This window comes from Engystomops pustulosus, chromosome 6, assembly GCF_040894005.1.
Source record: "Engystomops pustulosus chromosome 6, aEngPut4.maternal, whole genome shotgun sequence".
Lineage (NCBI taxonomy): Eukaryota > Metazoa > Chordata > Amphibia > Anura > Leptodactylidae > Engystomops > Engystomops pustulosus.
In genome coordinates, this window is record NC_092416.1 from 103797594 (window position 1) to 103813862 (window position 16269).

The window sequence follows — 16269 nt, forward strand, 5'->3', positions numbered from 1 at the left end:
TCATATACTGCCATACTACAGTATGGCAGTATATGTGTATTTTACTACTCATACATTACAATGTGCTGATAGCACATTGTAATGCATGGGTTAACCCGAAGTAGCCTCGGGTTTTCGTGAGACCCGAGGCTACCATGGCATCGGATAGCCGCTCCCCGATGACGTCACGGGGAGCGGCAATCCTCAAAAAGATGGCGGCGCCCATGCGCCGCAATCCTTTTGAAGCCGCTTTGCCTGCGGCGATCAGCTGGAAAACACCCGCGATTGGTGCTGGCACCGATCGCGGGTGTTAATGGTAAGCCTTTGCTGCAATATGCAGCAAAGACTTACCGGCTATGGAGAGGGCTCAGCGCGTGAGCCCTCTCCATGCACCCGCGGCCAACCCGTGACGTGCTATTACATCACGGGTCGTGAACGGGTTAATATAAAGTATTGGTGCTTTATTCTGACAAGCTTGAATAATCCTAGCTACATGATCTACTGTAGAATAACAACCCCTCATACTCCTTTGTGCATTAAGTTGCTCATCAGCAGCAGCTTTATCCATATAGAACTTTTTAACATGTTCTTGCCACTGCTCCCATGCTTGTTTATTTTTCTGTGTAGGATCTTGGCAAGCATAAAAATAGTGGGGGACATTTATCATATGCTGGAGCTCATGCGCCAGCATATGATTGCCCAGCCGCTGCATATTCGCAGCGGGATACATCAAGAGGCTTCTGCCTCTTGTTGTATAGTAGTGGGAGGCTGTGCAGTGTTTATTCTAATAAACACAGCCGGCGACTTTTTACATTTGTTGCAGAGGTCGTGATAAATAAGCCCAGCGTGTCTTTTAACAAGGACCAGGTCAATTCATGACAGTGAGGCATGAGTCTTGGAATAACAGGTAAACAGTTGTTTAACCCCTTATCACTGACACTAGTTTTCAGCTCAATGACCAGACTCGATTTTTCAAATCTGCTCTGTATCACGATAATTGGTTATAACTTCAGAACACCATATACCATATCCAGGTGATTTTGAGAATGTTTTCTCATGAGGCATTGTACTTCATGATAGTTGTAAAATTTAAGTGATACGTTTTGCGTTTCGGTCTGAAAAAAAGTGAAAATTTTGCAAAAGTTCGTAAAAATTCTTCATTTTCCAAGTTTGAAATGTTCTGCTTTCCAGACAGGAAGTAAAATTACCGAAAAAGCATGATAATTAACATTTACGGAATGTCTGCTTTATGTTGAGATGATATTTTATGCGTCCTCTCAATTTTCTAGGATTTTATGAGGCGCAGAACTTTAGGTGCGATTTTTCTCATTTTCATGAAAATCCCCAAAACTCACATTTTGAGGGACAACTCAGCTTCCAAGGGACTTTGAAAGGCCTAAATAATAGTAAAACTCCATAAATTACCCCACTATAGAAACTTCACCCCTCAACGTATGTAATAAAAACTTCTATTGAGTCTATTAACCCTTTAACTGTTTCACATGGGTTAAAAAAATATGGACATGCGATTTAGAAACTTTAGAATTTTTTTGGAAAATACATTAATTTAGGCCAAAACTGATGCTTTCATCATAAATTAAATGAGAAAACACTCTGAAACATTTGATGGCCAATTTCTCCCGAGTGTACTGGTACCCCATATGTGGTGGTAACTGCTGTATGGGTGCACGGCCAGGGTTAGAATGAATGGAGGCGCCATTCACAGCAGATTTGTATTGTCACTTTGTACAGGCTATAAAATTTAAATTTTTTTGTAATGCGAATAGGCTTATTATTTGCGGGATGAGATACAATATTCCTAAGCTATATATATGCAGTTCATGCTATATACAGGGTACATCATGTTCTTACTTATGTAATATGCGGTGTAGTTAGATAATCTTCACATAAAGAACGTACTTATATATAAAGTATAATTGTGAAGAATAATTGGATGCGGAACATCATCAGCTTTTTGTTGTTGATGGCTGTCTGGCAGGTCTGAGATAATGGCTGAAGAAATTATCCCCATCCCTCCTCTGTATCAAGATTGGATCTGTGCTAGCGTTAGAAGCAGCTAGGGCAGTGATGGCGAACCTTTTAGAGACCGAGTGCCCAAACTACAACCAAAATCCACTTATTTACCCTGAAGTGCCAGGATGGAATTTTAAACAGTAACTTTTTGCTACCTGTTTTTTTCACATCTTTCAATTGTATCGGCGGTCTGAGGCCACCAGTTCAAAGAAGGAGGGAAAATTCAGATTATCATTATCCAGACCTCCAAAGATAATGCAATTTTGTCAAAACCTTCTCACTTTTCCCGCAGTTCCAAACAGCCAACGAAGTGTCGAATAGCACTGAGAGCAGCATCTCTTAATTTGCCTGGGACTGCAGGAAGATTGTGTTTGGTGAACTCTGTCCTGTGGTGATGGCATGAGTGCCCAAAGAAAGGGCTCTGAGTGCCACCTCTGGCACCCGTGTCATAGGTTCGCCATCACTGAGCTAGGGGGTAATGGCTGTCTGCAGCTGCAAAGAGCAGAGCAAATCTTTCAGCTCCTCTGCCAACAAGTATGCAGGAAGACTCCACAAAAGCCATGTACAGGGTCCATTTTAGGACATGGTCACCTGAGACTGACAATAAGAGTATGTGTATTGGATATAAAACATCTACTGCCTGCCTCAGACATGCTCAAATGATCTGCAAAGCTGATATGTGACATGGAAGATAGACCTCAAAACTAAGGCCCCTTTCACACTTGCGTTTTTCACGCGCATGTTCTGCGTGTGCTTTTGACGCACAGAACAGAACTTTCAGACTTGCATTGTTTTTAACGCACGCACACGCGATTTTTTAACGAGTGTTTAAATCTCAGCATGCTCTGTTTTTGCAAGTCACGCGCATGAAAAACGCATCATACAAGTCTATGGAGATGCATCAAAAACGCATTGCACTCTGAGACATATGCAGAAAAAGCTCTATCTTTTCTATGGCAATTGATGTGTGAAAAACGCATTGCACTTGCATGTGTCTGCAATGCGTTTTTGATGCATCTACATAGACTTGTATGGTGCATTTTTCACACGCGTGACTTGCAAAAGTAGAGCATGCCGAGATTTAAACGCGCGTTAAAAAACCCAGGAGTGCGCGCGTGAAAAATAATGCAAGTGTGGAAGGGGCCTCATACACGCATTAAAAAATCTGCGTGTGCGCGTGAAAAAAATGCAAGTCTCAAAAAGCCCAGTGATTACAATGGGGGTCATTTACCCAAATTGTTCCATTTTGCGGCTATTTTCCCTGAATTGCCCCGGGTTTTTGGCGCACGTGATCGGATTGTGGCGCATCGGCGCCGGTGTGCATGCGACCAAACGAAAACCCGACGGATTCGGAAAAACCGCCGCATTAAAAAAAAATAAATGTTGCTGGACACGCACTTACCTGCACTCGGCCCGGCTTGGTGAAGTCCAGTGAACTCCGATGAACTTCAGCGCAGCAGCGACGTCGGAGAAACTGCCTTTGTGAATCGCCGGAAGAGAACGCACCGCTGGATCGCGAATGGACCGGGTAAGTAAATCTGCCCCAATGGGTCAGAGTGCAATGCAAGTTCTGCACGTCAAAAGCACGAGCAGAAAACGCACATGAAAAACGCAAGTGTGAAAGGGGCCTTAGTGTCAGAGGCTTGTTTACTGGATAACAAAGCTGGATAAAAAAATAAAAATGTTATGCCTCTTAGAACAAAAAGCAAACAAATTTCTCAACAAATGAGATCCATATCCTGCAAAACAAGTCAACCATAAAAAATCTTTACAAATGGGGTGTCACAGTAAGCATTTGTAGGTTATAACTACTTATAGTGACAGACCACTTAGAGTTCAGATCGGGCTTGGTCCTTAAAGGGTTAAAGATGCCCCTGTTGCATGACAATACAGTTTCAAGGTAAAGTTATCTAATGAGATGTCTTGGTTACAGTTTTTCCTAAAAAAACACTGACACTTTAAACCCAAATATATATATATATATTTTTTTTTTCTGAACTTTATGTCTGTAGGAATAGCTATATAATTATAAGTACTTACGGACACATGGTATATGTGCAGAACGACTTTGCTGGTATCCTTGAGCACAATGATTGCAGGTTAATCCTGTAACTCCTGTTTTGCATTGACATTGCCCTGTTGTTTGGTTGCACATTGTGTTTATTGCTCCAATTGGGTGACACCGGCAGGCTGAAAATAAAATTATTTTATTATAACCTCATGACTACTTTAAGACAGGGTATTCATTGTAAGTCCCCTTCCACACTTGCGTTTTTCACACGCGTTTTCTGCGCATGCTTTTGACGCGCAGAACTTGCATTGCACTCTGACCCATTGTAATCAATGGGCTTTTTCAGACTTGCATTTTTTTTTCACGCACACACGCACGTTTTTTTAACGCGCGTTTAAATCTCAACATGCTCTACTTTTGCAAGTCACGCGTGTGAAAAACGCACCATACAAGTCTATGGAGATGCATCAAAAACGCATTGCACTCGGAGACACATGTAAGTGCAATGCGTTTTTCTTGCATCAATTGCCATAGAAAAGATAGAGCTCAGTCCTGAGTCCTGAGATAATGCGTGTGAAAAACGCATTGAAATGGCATTAAGAGTGCATTGAAAATGAGGGTGAAAAACTGGGACACTGAACAAACTCTGACTGAAAACTGATTAAACTCTCATGAGAAATGTCAGTTTTTCACTCACTAAACCCTGATCGCACCCTGATCAGACTCTGACGTGAGTGTGGAAGGGGCCTTACTCTTAATTTGTTATTGTCACCATGGACCTCATTTGCACTAAAGACAGGCCATTACAAACTAAAATATAACTTTTAATTACAAAGTGTTAAAAGATTAAAGGAATCATCAAGAACATAATCATAGATAGATAAACACAGTTAAAATTACTAGAAAACTCCAACGGTAGCCTCTAAGTGGGTGTTGTGTGGGTCATTCACCCGGGATAGTCCACACACACACTGATTAAATGATGCACTAACTAATAGATATGGATTGGTTGAGGCTTTATTTGAATGGCCTCCATCAGTAAATGTAGATGGCCGCTCAGAAGGGACTTGGATGTTTATCTACACAGCCAAAACGATGAACAGTTTATCTCAAATGTCCCCACAGAGTATGTCCACCATTTAATAGTCAACAGTGAAAAACGAATCGTCAGTTGTAGTCAGGGTCGGACTGGGGGGCCTAGGGCCCACCAGTGAAATAGATTCTGGGGGCCCACCTACCGCTACACGGAAATATTACCTATATATTCTTAACCCCTTAGCGTAGCTCTACGGCGCTGGGTCCTGCCATTAGCGCTCAGCACCGTAGGGATATGGCGCGGAGGCGATGCCGGTTGGCTGAGCTGGCATCGGGGGTCGCGGGATGTCAGCGGAAATTTACCGCTGACATCCCCGGGTAACACCTCGGCCTTTAACTTGCCTTTGGGGTGTCTTTCCCCCACAATGGCCCCCCCGCACCGTTTTCAGGGGGCGCTGATTGTTGCTATGGCAGCCCTGCAAACGGAGGAAACTGCAATAGCTTCAGGTGTCTGCAGGGCCAGATTAAGGTTCCCAGCAGTATGGAGCACCTCATTTAGGACAGGGCCCCCCCATCTTGGCAGCCGATGCGGGGCCACTCTCAAAACAATATTTGTAACGAGATACCACATACTTAGACTACAACCACATGAGCGTATGCCCGCAGTCCAGTGCTGGTGAGGAGGAGGGATGTACACTGCACAAACTGGGAAGGTAGGACATCTTTTCCTTGTGCAGGGAGAGGTATGATGCCACACATGTTGGGGCATATATGGGGACATATAGATGACCACAAGCTTGCGGCCTCATATACACCCCATGAACGGTCATGTAAATGTGGCCTTATACTATTTCAAATATCAGCCCAAGCTCTAGAGATTTCAGAAACATTGGTATCTTTAGTTTTAGATTGGTTTATAAATTCCTACCTATTGGTAACTAAACCAATTCCAATTTTGGTCCATGACAAACCAAAAAATACTCCCGCTATACTATTACTAAACAATGATACTACAATAGGCAGTCCCTACTTAAGAACAACCAACTTACAGACGACCCTTTGTTACAAACGGACCTCTGGATGTTGGTAATTTACTGTACTTTAGCCTTTGGCTACAATAATCAGCTGTAACAGTTATCTAATGTGTCGGAAATGAAGCTTTAATCCTGGTTCGTATGACAACTCAACATTTTTAAAATACAATTGCCACAGAGACCAACATAAATGTAGCTGGGGTTACAATGATATAGTTTACAACTTACATACAAATTCAACTTAAGAACAAACCTGGAGAATCTGTCTCGTTGGGGACTGCCTGTACTGTTACCAATTAAAACTACCACAAGACCAGTATTCCAAACAATAGCGCAACAATTTCCAAATAATCGCTCCAAACTGCGACCCACAGCATCACCACAACATGAAGAGAATACCAACATCCTGATAATGAAGACAAGACTCTATACACAGACCAGTATTACCAATAATTTACCACATATAAACTCCACTTACTAATGAACTTTACCGCAATATTGTTATTATACAAACACCACTGAGCAGAGGACAATATCACTAATGACACCTCTGTACAAGGCCCAGATAATAACATTACATCCTCATTATCACTTCTACGTAATGACTGGATAATACTGCAATACTATATGGTACCCTACACACAGACCAGTATTTACCAGCATATAGTGACCATATAGTAGTAGACACCAGTCCTGCACAGAGACCGCAGTGTAATCCAATGACTTACAGGTGACGTCCCTCAGTTTGTCTCTTCCCTTCTGTCTCATCTTCCAGGAGACTTCTTCCATCCATGACTCTCTGCGGGTTTATAAAACAGACATGGTCGGCATCATCCTATATAAACCTCACACCTGACCCCTACATACACAACTGACCACACTGTGCCCCCGCATATATCATATATACCCTCACACCACAACTTCTGCAAAATCCACAAAAAACTACACCACCCACAGCTCCATACACCAAAATATAAAAAAGTTATTAGCGCCAGAAGATGGCAAAATCCCCCCAAAAAATTTTGTACAGGGGGTTTTAATTTTTTTAAATGTATGAAAACAGGGCTCTCGTAGGGGGGCGTGTCCTGACTGGCGATGTAGAAGGACACACGCTGCAGAGCTCCTGCCTAAAATCCTGCCATCCATCCTGCATATTGGCGAATAACTTGTCTAAAACAACGTGAGGGGATCACGATACCCCCGGTGGAAGCGTACCTGCATAGTATTCCCGAAATACCGGTGTCCGGGACGAGTGGGCTCCGAGGAATAGAGGTGACCGAGTACAGTGGGCGCCATTTTGCCACAGCGCACAGCAGCCCCGTAGCCAGAGTCGGAGGGCTGCAGCCGCGGCACCGCAGCATTGGAACATCGGAGGTGAGCGGAGGCACACTACCTACACAGCCGGCTCCTTGCGGTCACCTATAGGACTCCTTGCCCCGGCTGGATCAGACAACAGAGCGGTGGGGAAGGCCCAGAAACGGCGGGAATAAAATCAGCGGCCGAATACAGCGGGTGCCATTTTGCCACAGTGCACAGCAGCCTCGTGGTCGGTGGCAGAGAGTTACGGACGCAGCACCGCAGCATCGGAGCATCAGAGGTGAGTGGGGATACACTGCCAACATGGCCGGCTCCTCACTGGTGCTCATAGTGTCCCTTGCCCCGGCTGAATCAGGAACCAGAGCTGTGGGGAAGGCCCTGAAATGGCGGGAAGAAAGTTGTCGGTGGCTGCAGCCATATTATAGCTCCTGGGGGCAGAGCGAATTGTGAGGAAGAAGGGAAGGGAAACACTCAGCACTGCAGTCTGAAGACCCGGTGGTGTCATCTAGTCAGGTCTTCTCTCCCTGATCACTAATAAGCCAGATTTGGCGTTACTCTGGTGACATAACTGGTTCTGCTGCTATAATAACCCTTCTGTGCTCTTCTCCCTGAAAACCTACTGTACAACTCCTGTTCCAGCCTGAGTTGACCCTCATTCTGAAAGAGTCTTTAACATGTCGCGGTCTGGAGCGCGGAAGAAAGAGGGGAAGGAGCAGGGCCTTAACACCCCTGCAAAGCAGGCCAAAGACACCCCCGCTGTGAGGTTCCAAGATGTTGCAGCGAGGCTGGAAAGGTTTGTGCGGGAGGAACCCGGGCCTTCAGCTGCCAAGGCGGCTCGGGCAATAACAACAGCAGGACCGGAGTTGACCAACTCTGATACGGAGATGGAGGAAGCTCCAGAGCCTCCCATGCCTCAGCGTCAAAAGAAGAGGCCTAAGGGACCATTGCCACCGGGCCCAGCTGCGGAGCTTGAAGCCTCTCTTCAGGTGCCTGAGGAACCTACTATTAAAGATGTATTTTTGGCTGTGGCTCACTGTGGTTCAGCATTACTGACCATGAATAATCACATTGGTGGCCTGAAGGAGGATGTTAATCTAGTCCGGCAGGACCTCAGGAAAGCGAATGAAAGAGTCCATGCGGTGGAAGACAGAGTCAGTGATATTGAGGATCAGATGCCTCCCATACACAAAGAATTGAAGCGCTTGTCTCATAATGTTTCTTTGCTTATATCAAAGTCAGATGACCTGGAAAACCGGCTTCGCCGGAACAATCTACGAATCATTGGTATCCCTGAAAAGTCTGAAGGTAAAGACCCAGTGTCTTTCATAGAAACTTGGATTAAAGAAAAGTTGGGACATAATGTCTTATCTCCGCTGTTTGCTGTGGAAAGGGCCCATAGGGTCCCATCCCGACCCTTACCGCCGGGGTCAGGTCCATTTTGAGAGCTGCAAGGGACCATCCGGATTTAACGATTGATGAAAATAAAGACTGAATTTACCCGGATTTCTCGGCTGAGGTACAAAAGAGAAGGGTGAAATTTGTGGAGGTAAAGCGGCGGTTGAGAGCGCTGAATGTCCCTTACTCCATGTTGTACCCGGCCAGATTGAGAGTGGTGGCATTTGAAACAACCCGCTTTTTCGACCTAGCATCGGAAGCTTTAAAATGGTTGGACACTAACGAAAGGAGACTTCGGGACAGTGCCCAAGAGGAACCGTGAGATGTGTATCTCTGATATGTTTAATTAATACTTTAATAGTTATTGAGAAATACAGGGTATTAAGTCTGTTATGCAGGTATTTTGCATATAAATGCTAATATGTTTGTTTATAATGTTTATACGGGCAGGAGCCTATGCAACAGAACAGTTAATGTATAGAAATTAGCTGCATATGTTTTATGCGGTTCTGTTATCAATGACGTCCCAATATGTCAAGAAGGTGTGGGAAGGCAAATGTATTGCCCCGATCTTCCATACTTGGGAGAATGTCTTTAGGGAAAGTTTGGATGGGAGGGGAATGTTGGGGATTGTTTGGGGGAAGGAAAGAGTCAGCTCCTGGGGGAAATCAAGGAGGTGGGCCAGGTGGGGGCCTTCACACAGTATGATGAAAATACTGCAATATGGCTAAACAATTTAATATAGTCTTGTGGAATACTAGGGGACTTGGGGATTCTACTAAGCGTATGGCAGTTTTCTCTACACTACAGCAGTATTCTCCTGCAATACTATGTCTTTGTGAAACACATTTGACAAAAGACAATATACACTACTTACAGAAACGGTGGATATCTCATAGTTACCACTCCACATTTTCCACGCATGCAAGGGGGGTAAGCATACTCGTCCCTAGGACTATTCCATTTGAATGCTTCTCTTCGCTGGTGGACTCGGAGGGGCGTTTTGTATGTCTGCATTGTTCCGTTTATGATACTCCTCAAATTATAATTGCACTGTATATTCCTCCTCCATTTAATTGCGAGGTTCTCAAGAGAATACCTACGTTTGTAAATACACTACCTCAACTACCAGTATTAATGGTGGGGGATTACAGCATGGTTCTATCTCCGAGCCAAGATAAATTTGGAGGGGATGCTCAAGCGGGCTCTGGTGGCCCAACAGCTTTAGCTAAGATACTGGGCGAGATTGGATGGTATGATTTTTGGCGGGAAAAATATAGTGATGTCCGACAATACTCGTGCTACTCTAGCTCTCATAATACTCTGTCGAGAATAGACCTTGCTGTTATTTCACCACATATGCATAAATACATTTCAGATGTGGAGTATCTACCTCGTAGTGTGTCGGACCACTCCGCGGTACTAGTAAAACTAACTATTCTCGCTGATGCTCCGCGGCAAGTGGGTAGCTGGACAATAAATCCCTTTTGGATATTAGTAGATAAAGGAGGCCTGTTTCAGAATGAAATTGACTCTTTTTTATGAGAAATGAGAACTCTACCATGCTTAGTTTAGTATGGGATGCCATGAAGATGTATATTAGAGGTATCTACAGGCAACATATCAATAGACATAAAACTAAATCAAAGGAGTTAACGGTTCATCTGCAGCAGAGAGTCCTAGTTACTGAAAGGGAGTTTCTGTCAAATCCCTCGACAGGGTCTGAGACAAACTGAAAAGAGGCCCAAGGTCTTCTTAAGGACCATGTTCTAAAAGTAGCAGAGGATAAAAAGTTTTTCCTTAAACAAAAATATTTTGTCCAGGGAGAGGCAGTAGGTCATTTGTTAGCGAATATTATTAATACCCAAAAAGGTCACACTCGGCTTAGGGAAATACGAGCTCCGGACGATTCCATAGTCCATAGAGATATTGGGGGTTTTCTATAATGTATATAAAAAATTATATAAATCTCAGCTCAGTTGTAGTACGACTGAAATAGTGAATTACATGGAGTATATAGATATGCCTGGATTAACACAGGAACAAGCAGAAAGATGGACTCCCCATTAACTTTAGAGGAACTGAAGGAGGCACTTGCATCTTTTCCTAATGAAAAGGCTCCAGGGATAGATGGGTTACCTGGGGAATTCTTTAAAAAACACCAGGAGACTCTGTTGCCAAGATTGCTGAAAGTGCTGGAGGAATCGAAATTACATAATAGTCTCCCTCCATCAATGCGAGAGGCGATAGTGCCAAAACCGGGAAAGGATCTACAGAATCCGGATTCACATCGTCCGATTTCACTGCTTTCAGTGGATGTTAAAGTGCTAGCCAAAGCCCTAGCTAATCGCCTTTTAGGGGTAATTACTTCCCTTATACACCCAGATCAATCTGGATTTATGCCAGATAGGTCTACATCGGTCAATATTAGGCGATTGTACCTGAACTTCCAGGCCGAGGGAGGTGATAGAACTGGCAGGGCAGTCCTCTCACTCGACGCTGCCAAAGCCTTTGACAGTGTGGAGTGGGAGTTTTTATGGGCTGTGCTGTGGAAAATGGGGTTTGGACCTCAATATGTTGGCTGGGTTCAATTGCTGTATGCCAATCCACTGGCGAGAATGAAGGTCAATGGCCTGGCCTCAGATGCAATTCAGTTGGAGAGGGGGACGAGACAGGGATGTCCACTCTCCCCTTTTCTATTTGCATTAGCAATAGAGCCGCTTGCAGCTGCACTTAGATCCACCGCAGACCTACAGGGCTTTAGGGGAGGAGAGAGAGAGGAACGGGTCTCTTTGTATGCCGATGACCTTCTTATATATTTGGGGGACACGGATAGATCACTAGCTGGAGCCATGCAAATCGTCAGAACCTTTGGAAGGTATTCCGGAGTTAACATTAACTGGGATAAATCTGTTGTACTTCCCTTAGATCCAATTCCAGGGAACCCCCAAACCTTGGGCCCTTTGCAAGTGACAGCCAGAATTAAGTATTTGGGAGTGGTGGTGACTAGTCGACCAAAGGACTACATAAAAGATAATTTAGAGCCTCTTTTATCTCGCTCACTTACTAAAATAGTAACGTGGTGTAAATTGCCCCTGTCCCCAGTAGGAAGAGGCAACCTGATTAAAATGGTCTTGATGCCACAACTCCTATATGTCTTGGTATGGGTGGCACAGCACTACTTTCATAAAATACAAGGCTTATTCCGTAAACTGATTTGGAAAGGTAAGCAGGCGCGTATCAATCTGGACACGCTTCAGAGAGGTAAAACAGAGGGGGGGCTAGCAATTCCCAATCCCTGGCTGTATTTCTTAGCCTCGCAGGTCCAACACTTTGTGGGTTGGGGTAAAAAAGAAGGGCTTAACGCAGCGGGTAATTTGATAACTGCTTGGACAGGGTTTCCCATCCCTACCCACGCTTTGGAGGCCAATTTCGGTGGAGGATTACATAACAAAAAACCCACATTAATTCTTATGAGGAAGGTATGGGACAAGGTGAAGGACATTATGGACATCCAGATTCACCCCCTATAGTCCCCTATGGAGGAGTCCGGCACTCCCGGAGATCTTTCGTTTAGAGGGCTTCACTCCTTGGGAGGAAAAAGGTATTCTCACTATAGAGAATTTATGTAGTGAGGGTGTATGCAAGACATTTGATGATCTTAGTACTTCTTATCAACTTCCTAGAGCTTGGTTTTTTTAATACCTGCAACTGCGAAATGCTTACGATGCGCAGCATCGTTTGACACCCATAACATTAGGACCGTGTGGAGCCCTAAATAGAGCACTGCTGTCCAATACGACCAAGGGTCTGATCTCGTTTTATAACACGGTGTTGCTTAATAAAACAGTGGATAATGTACCAATTAAATGTAGAGCTAAGTGGGAAAGGGACATCGGACCTATCTCAGATGAACAGTGGTCTGACTGTTTAGAAATAGCGCCGGCTCTGTCTCCGAGTGAGTCCTATAGGATGTCTCACCTTCTTATGTTACACAGGGCATACAGGTCACCGCAATTATTGTTCAAATAAGGGGTCCGAGGAGACTCGGCCTGTCCGAGGTGTGGGATTGAAGAAGCGGGCATTTTACATATGATGTGGGAGTGTGGGGACCTTGGTAGTCTCTGGAAGGAAGCATTAGATTTGTTGGGTAGAGTGTTCTCAACTACCATTCCAGCAACACCTCACGTTTGTCTGTTGGGACTTCTGGAGTTGAATGATGTATCATCCTCTAATATAATAGGAATCCAACGGTCTCTATATCAGATCTCTTAATCACATTGGATTAAGCCCAGGCCCCCAACCTTTAGGGAATATGTAGATAGAGTAAATAATGTCATTAGATTGGAGTATGGTTCGTACTTGAAGAGAAATTCTCTTAAAAAATTTGAAAAAATATGGGGGAAATGGATGGATATACCAGGATTACTATCAAGGCCACTGGTCCAACTTAGAGTAAGCCTGCAGTACCAACTGTCGCTAGCCACGTAGAAAAGACAATTAACCTAATGTATTTTAGGATGTACAAGCCCTACCTGTGGGAGCTGACTCTGGAAGGTGGGTGGGGAATTGTGGGGTGAATGTTAAATTTCTTTCTGGACATGTATATTGCTTCACTGTATTTTTTAGTTAATGTTGGAAATCCATATTATAATGTCTTACTATGACTGCTGGCAATGAAAATTGATGTTGTGTAAAGTCTGCAAGAATCTCCTTATGCAGTGGTTCATACTGTGCAAATTGTATCGCATGTCCACTAGTTTGTTTATGTTAAAAGTAAAAAACAAATAAAAATGTATCTGATTTAAAAAAAAAAAATGTATGAAAACATTATAAAACCTTTACAAATTTCTTATCCCCGTAATCGCACTGATCCAAAGAATAAAGTAGACATGTAATTTGGGGTGCACACTGAAAGACGTAAAATCCAAGCCCACAAGAAAACATCACAAATGCGTTTTTTTTACCAATTTCACTGCATTTGGAATTTTTTTCCCGCTTCCCAGTACACAGCATGGAATATGAAATGCCACCATTTTGAAGTGCAATTTGTTACGCCGAAAATAAGCCAGAGCTCTGTACATGGAAAAATAAAAAAAAAGTTGGGGAGTAAAAAATGAAAACGCCAAAACAAACGGGAAAAAAAAGGGCTGCGGCGTGTCAACCATTTTATATAAATAATTTATAAATATACTGGTACCCCCCATAATGAATTATTGAATATACTGCCCCTTATAATTAATGAATATACTGCCCCCCATAATTAATGAATATACTGCCCCCCATAATTAATGAATATGCTGCCCCCCCATAATTAATGAATATGCTGCCCCCCCATAATTAATGAGTATACTTCCCCCATGATAATTGAATATACTGTCCCCATGATAATTGAATATACTGCCTCCCATAATTAATGAATGTACTGCCCCCATGATAATTGAATATAATGCCCCCCATAATGTATTATTAATAATAATATAATAATATTATAATTAATTATTGTATATATTCGGCCCCTGGGCCCCACCATCTTTTACTGCTGTAAGTAAAAATAAAAAATCTTGTACTGACCTCAGGCTCCCTCTGGCTCCCACATCGCTCTAGTAATAGTGCTCTAGCGGCCGGAAATGGCCGCATCGAGCACTATATTATCGCGGGCAGGAGCTTCCTGTCCGGATGCACGGAGGCCCCTCCCTTACTGCTGGTTGTCGGCCGGGGCCCATGGTGGCGCCGAGAAGATTATCATTGGCGCTATTGGAGCGCCAGGCCAGGGCCTCTGCAAACTAGTCCGGGTCACGGCGCTGGTGCTCCAATAGCGCCAATCCGGCTCTGGGTGACTGGGACAGGGGCCCACCGGGGAATACCCCGGCCCCTCGCCAGGCCAGTCCGAGCCTGGTTGTAGTACCGCTGTAGTTCCATTATGCACAGAAGTTTCGCATTGCAGAAATATGTCTCATATAGACTGACTGTTATGTGTCTTCTATGGACTTTTTGGAGGTTCAACATTATATCAGCCAGTAGGTAGCAATTGTGGAATAGTAGCCAAGCTTGCCTTAAATGCCACTAATGTGAATTATAGCGTAGTTTATAGATTTCATCTCATCTGATCTAGCTAGTAAAGTCAGCAGTTAGCTAACTCAGCTGTCTTACATCCAGTACTAACTAGTCTGACCTATATAGTGGAGTGAACAACTAGCTATCAAACTAGACAGGCGAAACAACATAGGAGGATTGGAGCTATTAAAAGTTCATAGAGCACAAGCCCCCACAAACCCACACAACACAGACTAAGGCCCCTTTCACACTTGCGTTTTTACGCGCAGAACTTGCATTGCACTCTGACCCATTGTAACCAATGGGTCTTTTCAGACTTGCATTTTTTTCACGCACACACGCGTGTTTTTTTTAACACGTGTTTAAATCTCGACATGCTCTACTTTTGCAAGTCACGCGCGTGAAAAACGCACCATACAAGTCTATGGAGATGCATCAAAAACGCATTGCACTCTGAGACACTTGCAAGTGCAATGCGTTTTTCACGCATCAATTGCCATAGAAAAGATAGAGCTCAGTCCGGAGTGCTTTCATGCGCATTTTCTGCACGTGAAAAACGCATTGAAATTGCATTGAAAACGCGCATGAAAAACTGAGACACTGAACAAACTCTGACTGAAAACTGATTGCACTCTGATCTAAAATGTGCGTTTTTCACTGACCAAACCCTGATCGCACCCTGATCAAACTCTGACGTGATCTGCAACGCAAGTGTGGAAGAGGCCTTAGAGGCTACCATTGGAGGTTTCAAGTAATTTTAACCCTGTGTAACCATCCACAATTATGTTCTTTATGATTCATTTCATCTTTTAGCACTTTCAGGGGAAGTGATGAAGTCAGTGGGGCAGATTTACTTACCCGGTCCATTCGCGATCAAGCGGCGCGTTTTCTGCGGTGGATTCGGGTCCGGCCGGGATTCATTAAGGTAGTTCCTCCGACGTCCATCAGGTGGCGCTGCTGCGCTGAAGTCTGCTGAAATGCACTCAATTACACCGGCCTATTCCTGGTGAAGGTAAGTGCAAGCTCCGCAACACTTTTTGTTTTTTAAATGCGGCGGTTTTTCCAAATCCGTTGGGTTTTCGTTCGGCCATGCCCCGGATTTCCGTCGCGTGCATGCCAGCACCGATGCACCAAAATCCGATCACGTGCGCCAAAATCCAGGGGCAATTCAGGGGAAATCGGCGCAAATCGGAAATATTCGGGTTACACGTCGGGAAAACGCGAATCGCCCCTTAGTAAATGACCCCCATTGTGTGTGACGGAACGCGTGGGATGGACATTTATACCCCCTGGCTGCTTTAGGTGTTTTGTCCCTCGTTTACTTCTCTGTCAAAGTACAGGTTTATACATCTCTGTGGATAATACATCTGACAGATTGTATCGAGAGGACTTTGATTTGTTTACATT

General features: G+C 44.0%; 1 protein-coding gene across 5 annotated transcripts in view; it reads right to left on the reverse strand.

The window, feature by feature from the left end:
* NTN5 (netrin 5) overlaps positions 1–16269 on the reverse strand; it is a 533395-nt gene that overhangs the window by 133391 nt on the left and 383735 nt on the right. For all 5 annotated transcript variants that reach the window (XM_072110515.1, XM_072110514.1, XM_072110511.1 and 2 more), the window contains one exon: positions 4054–4203. In XM_072110515.1, the coding sequence (XP_071966616.1) occupies positions 4054–4203 (150 nt within the window). The remainder of the gene's footprint in view (positions 1–4053; positions 4204–16269) is intronic.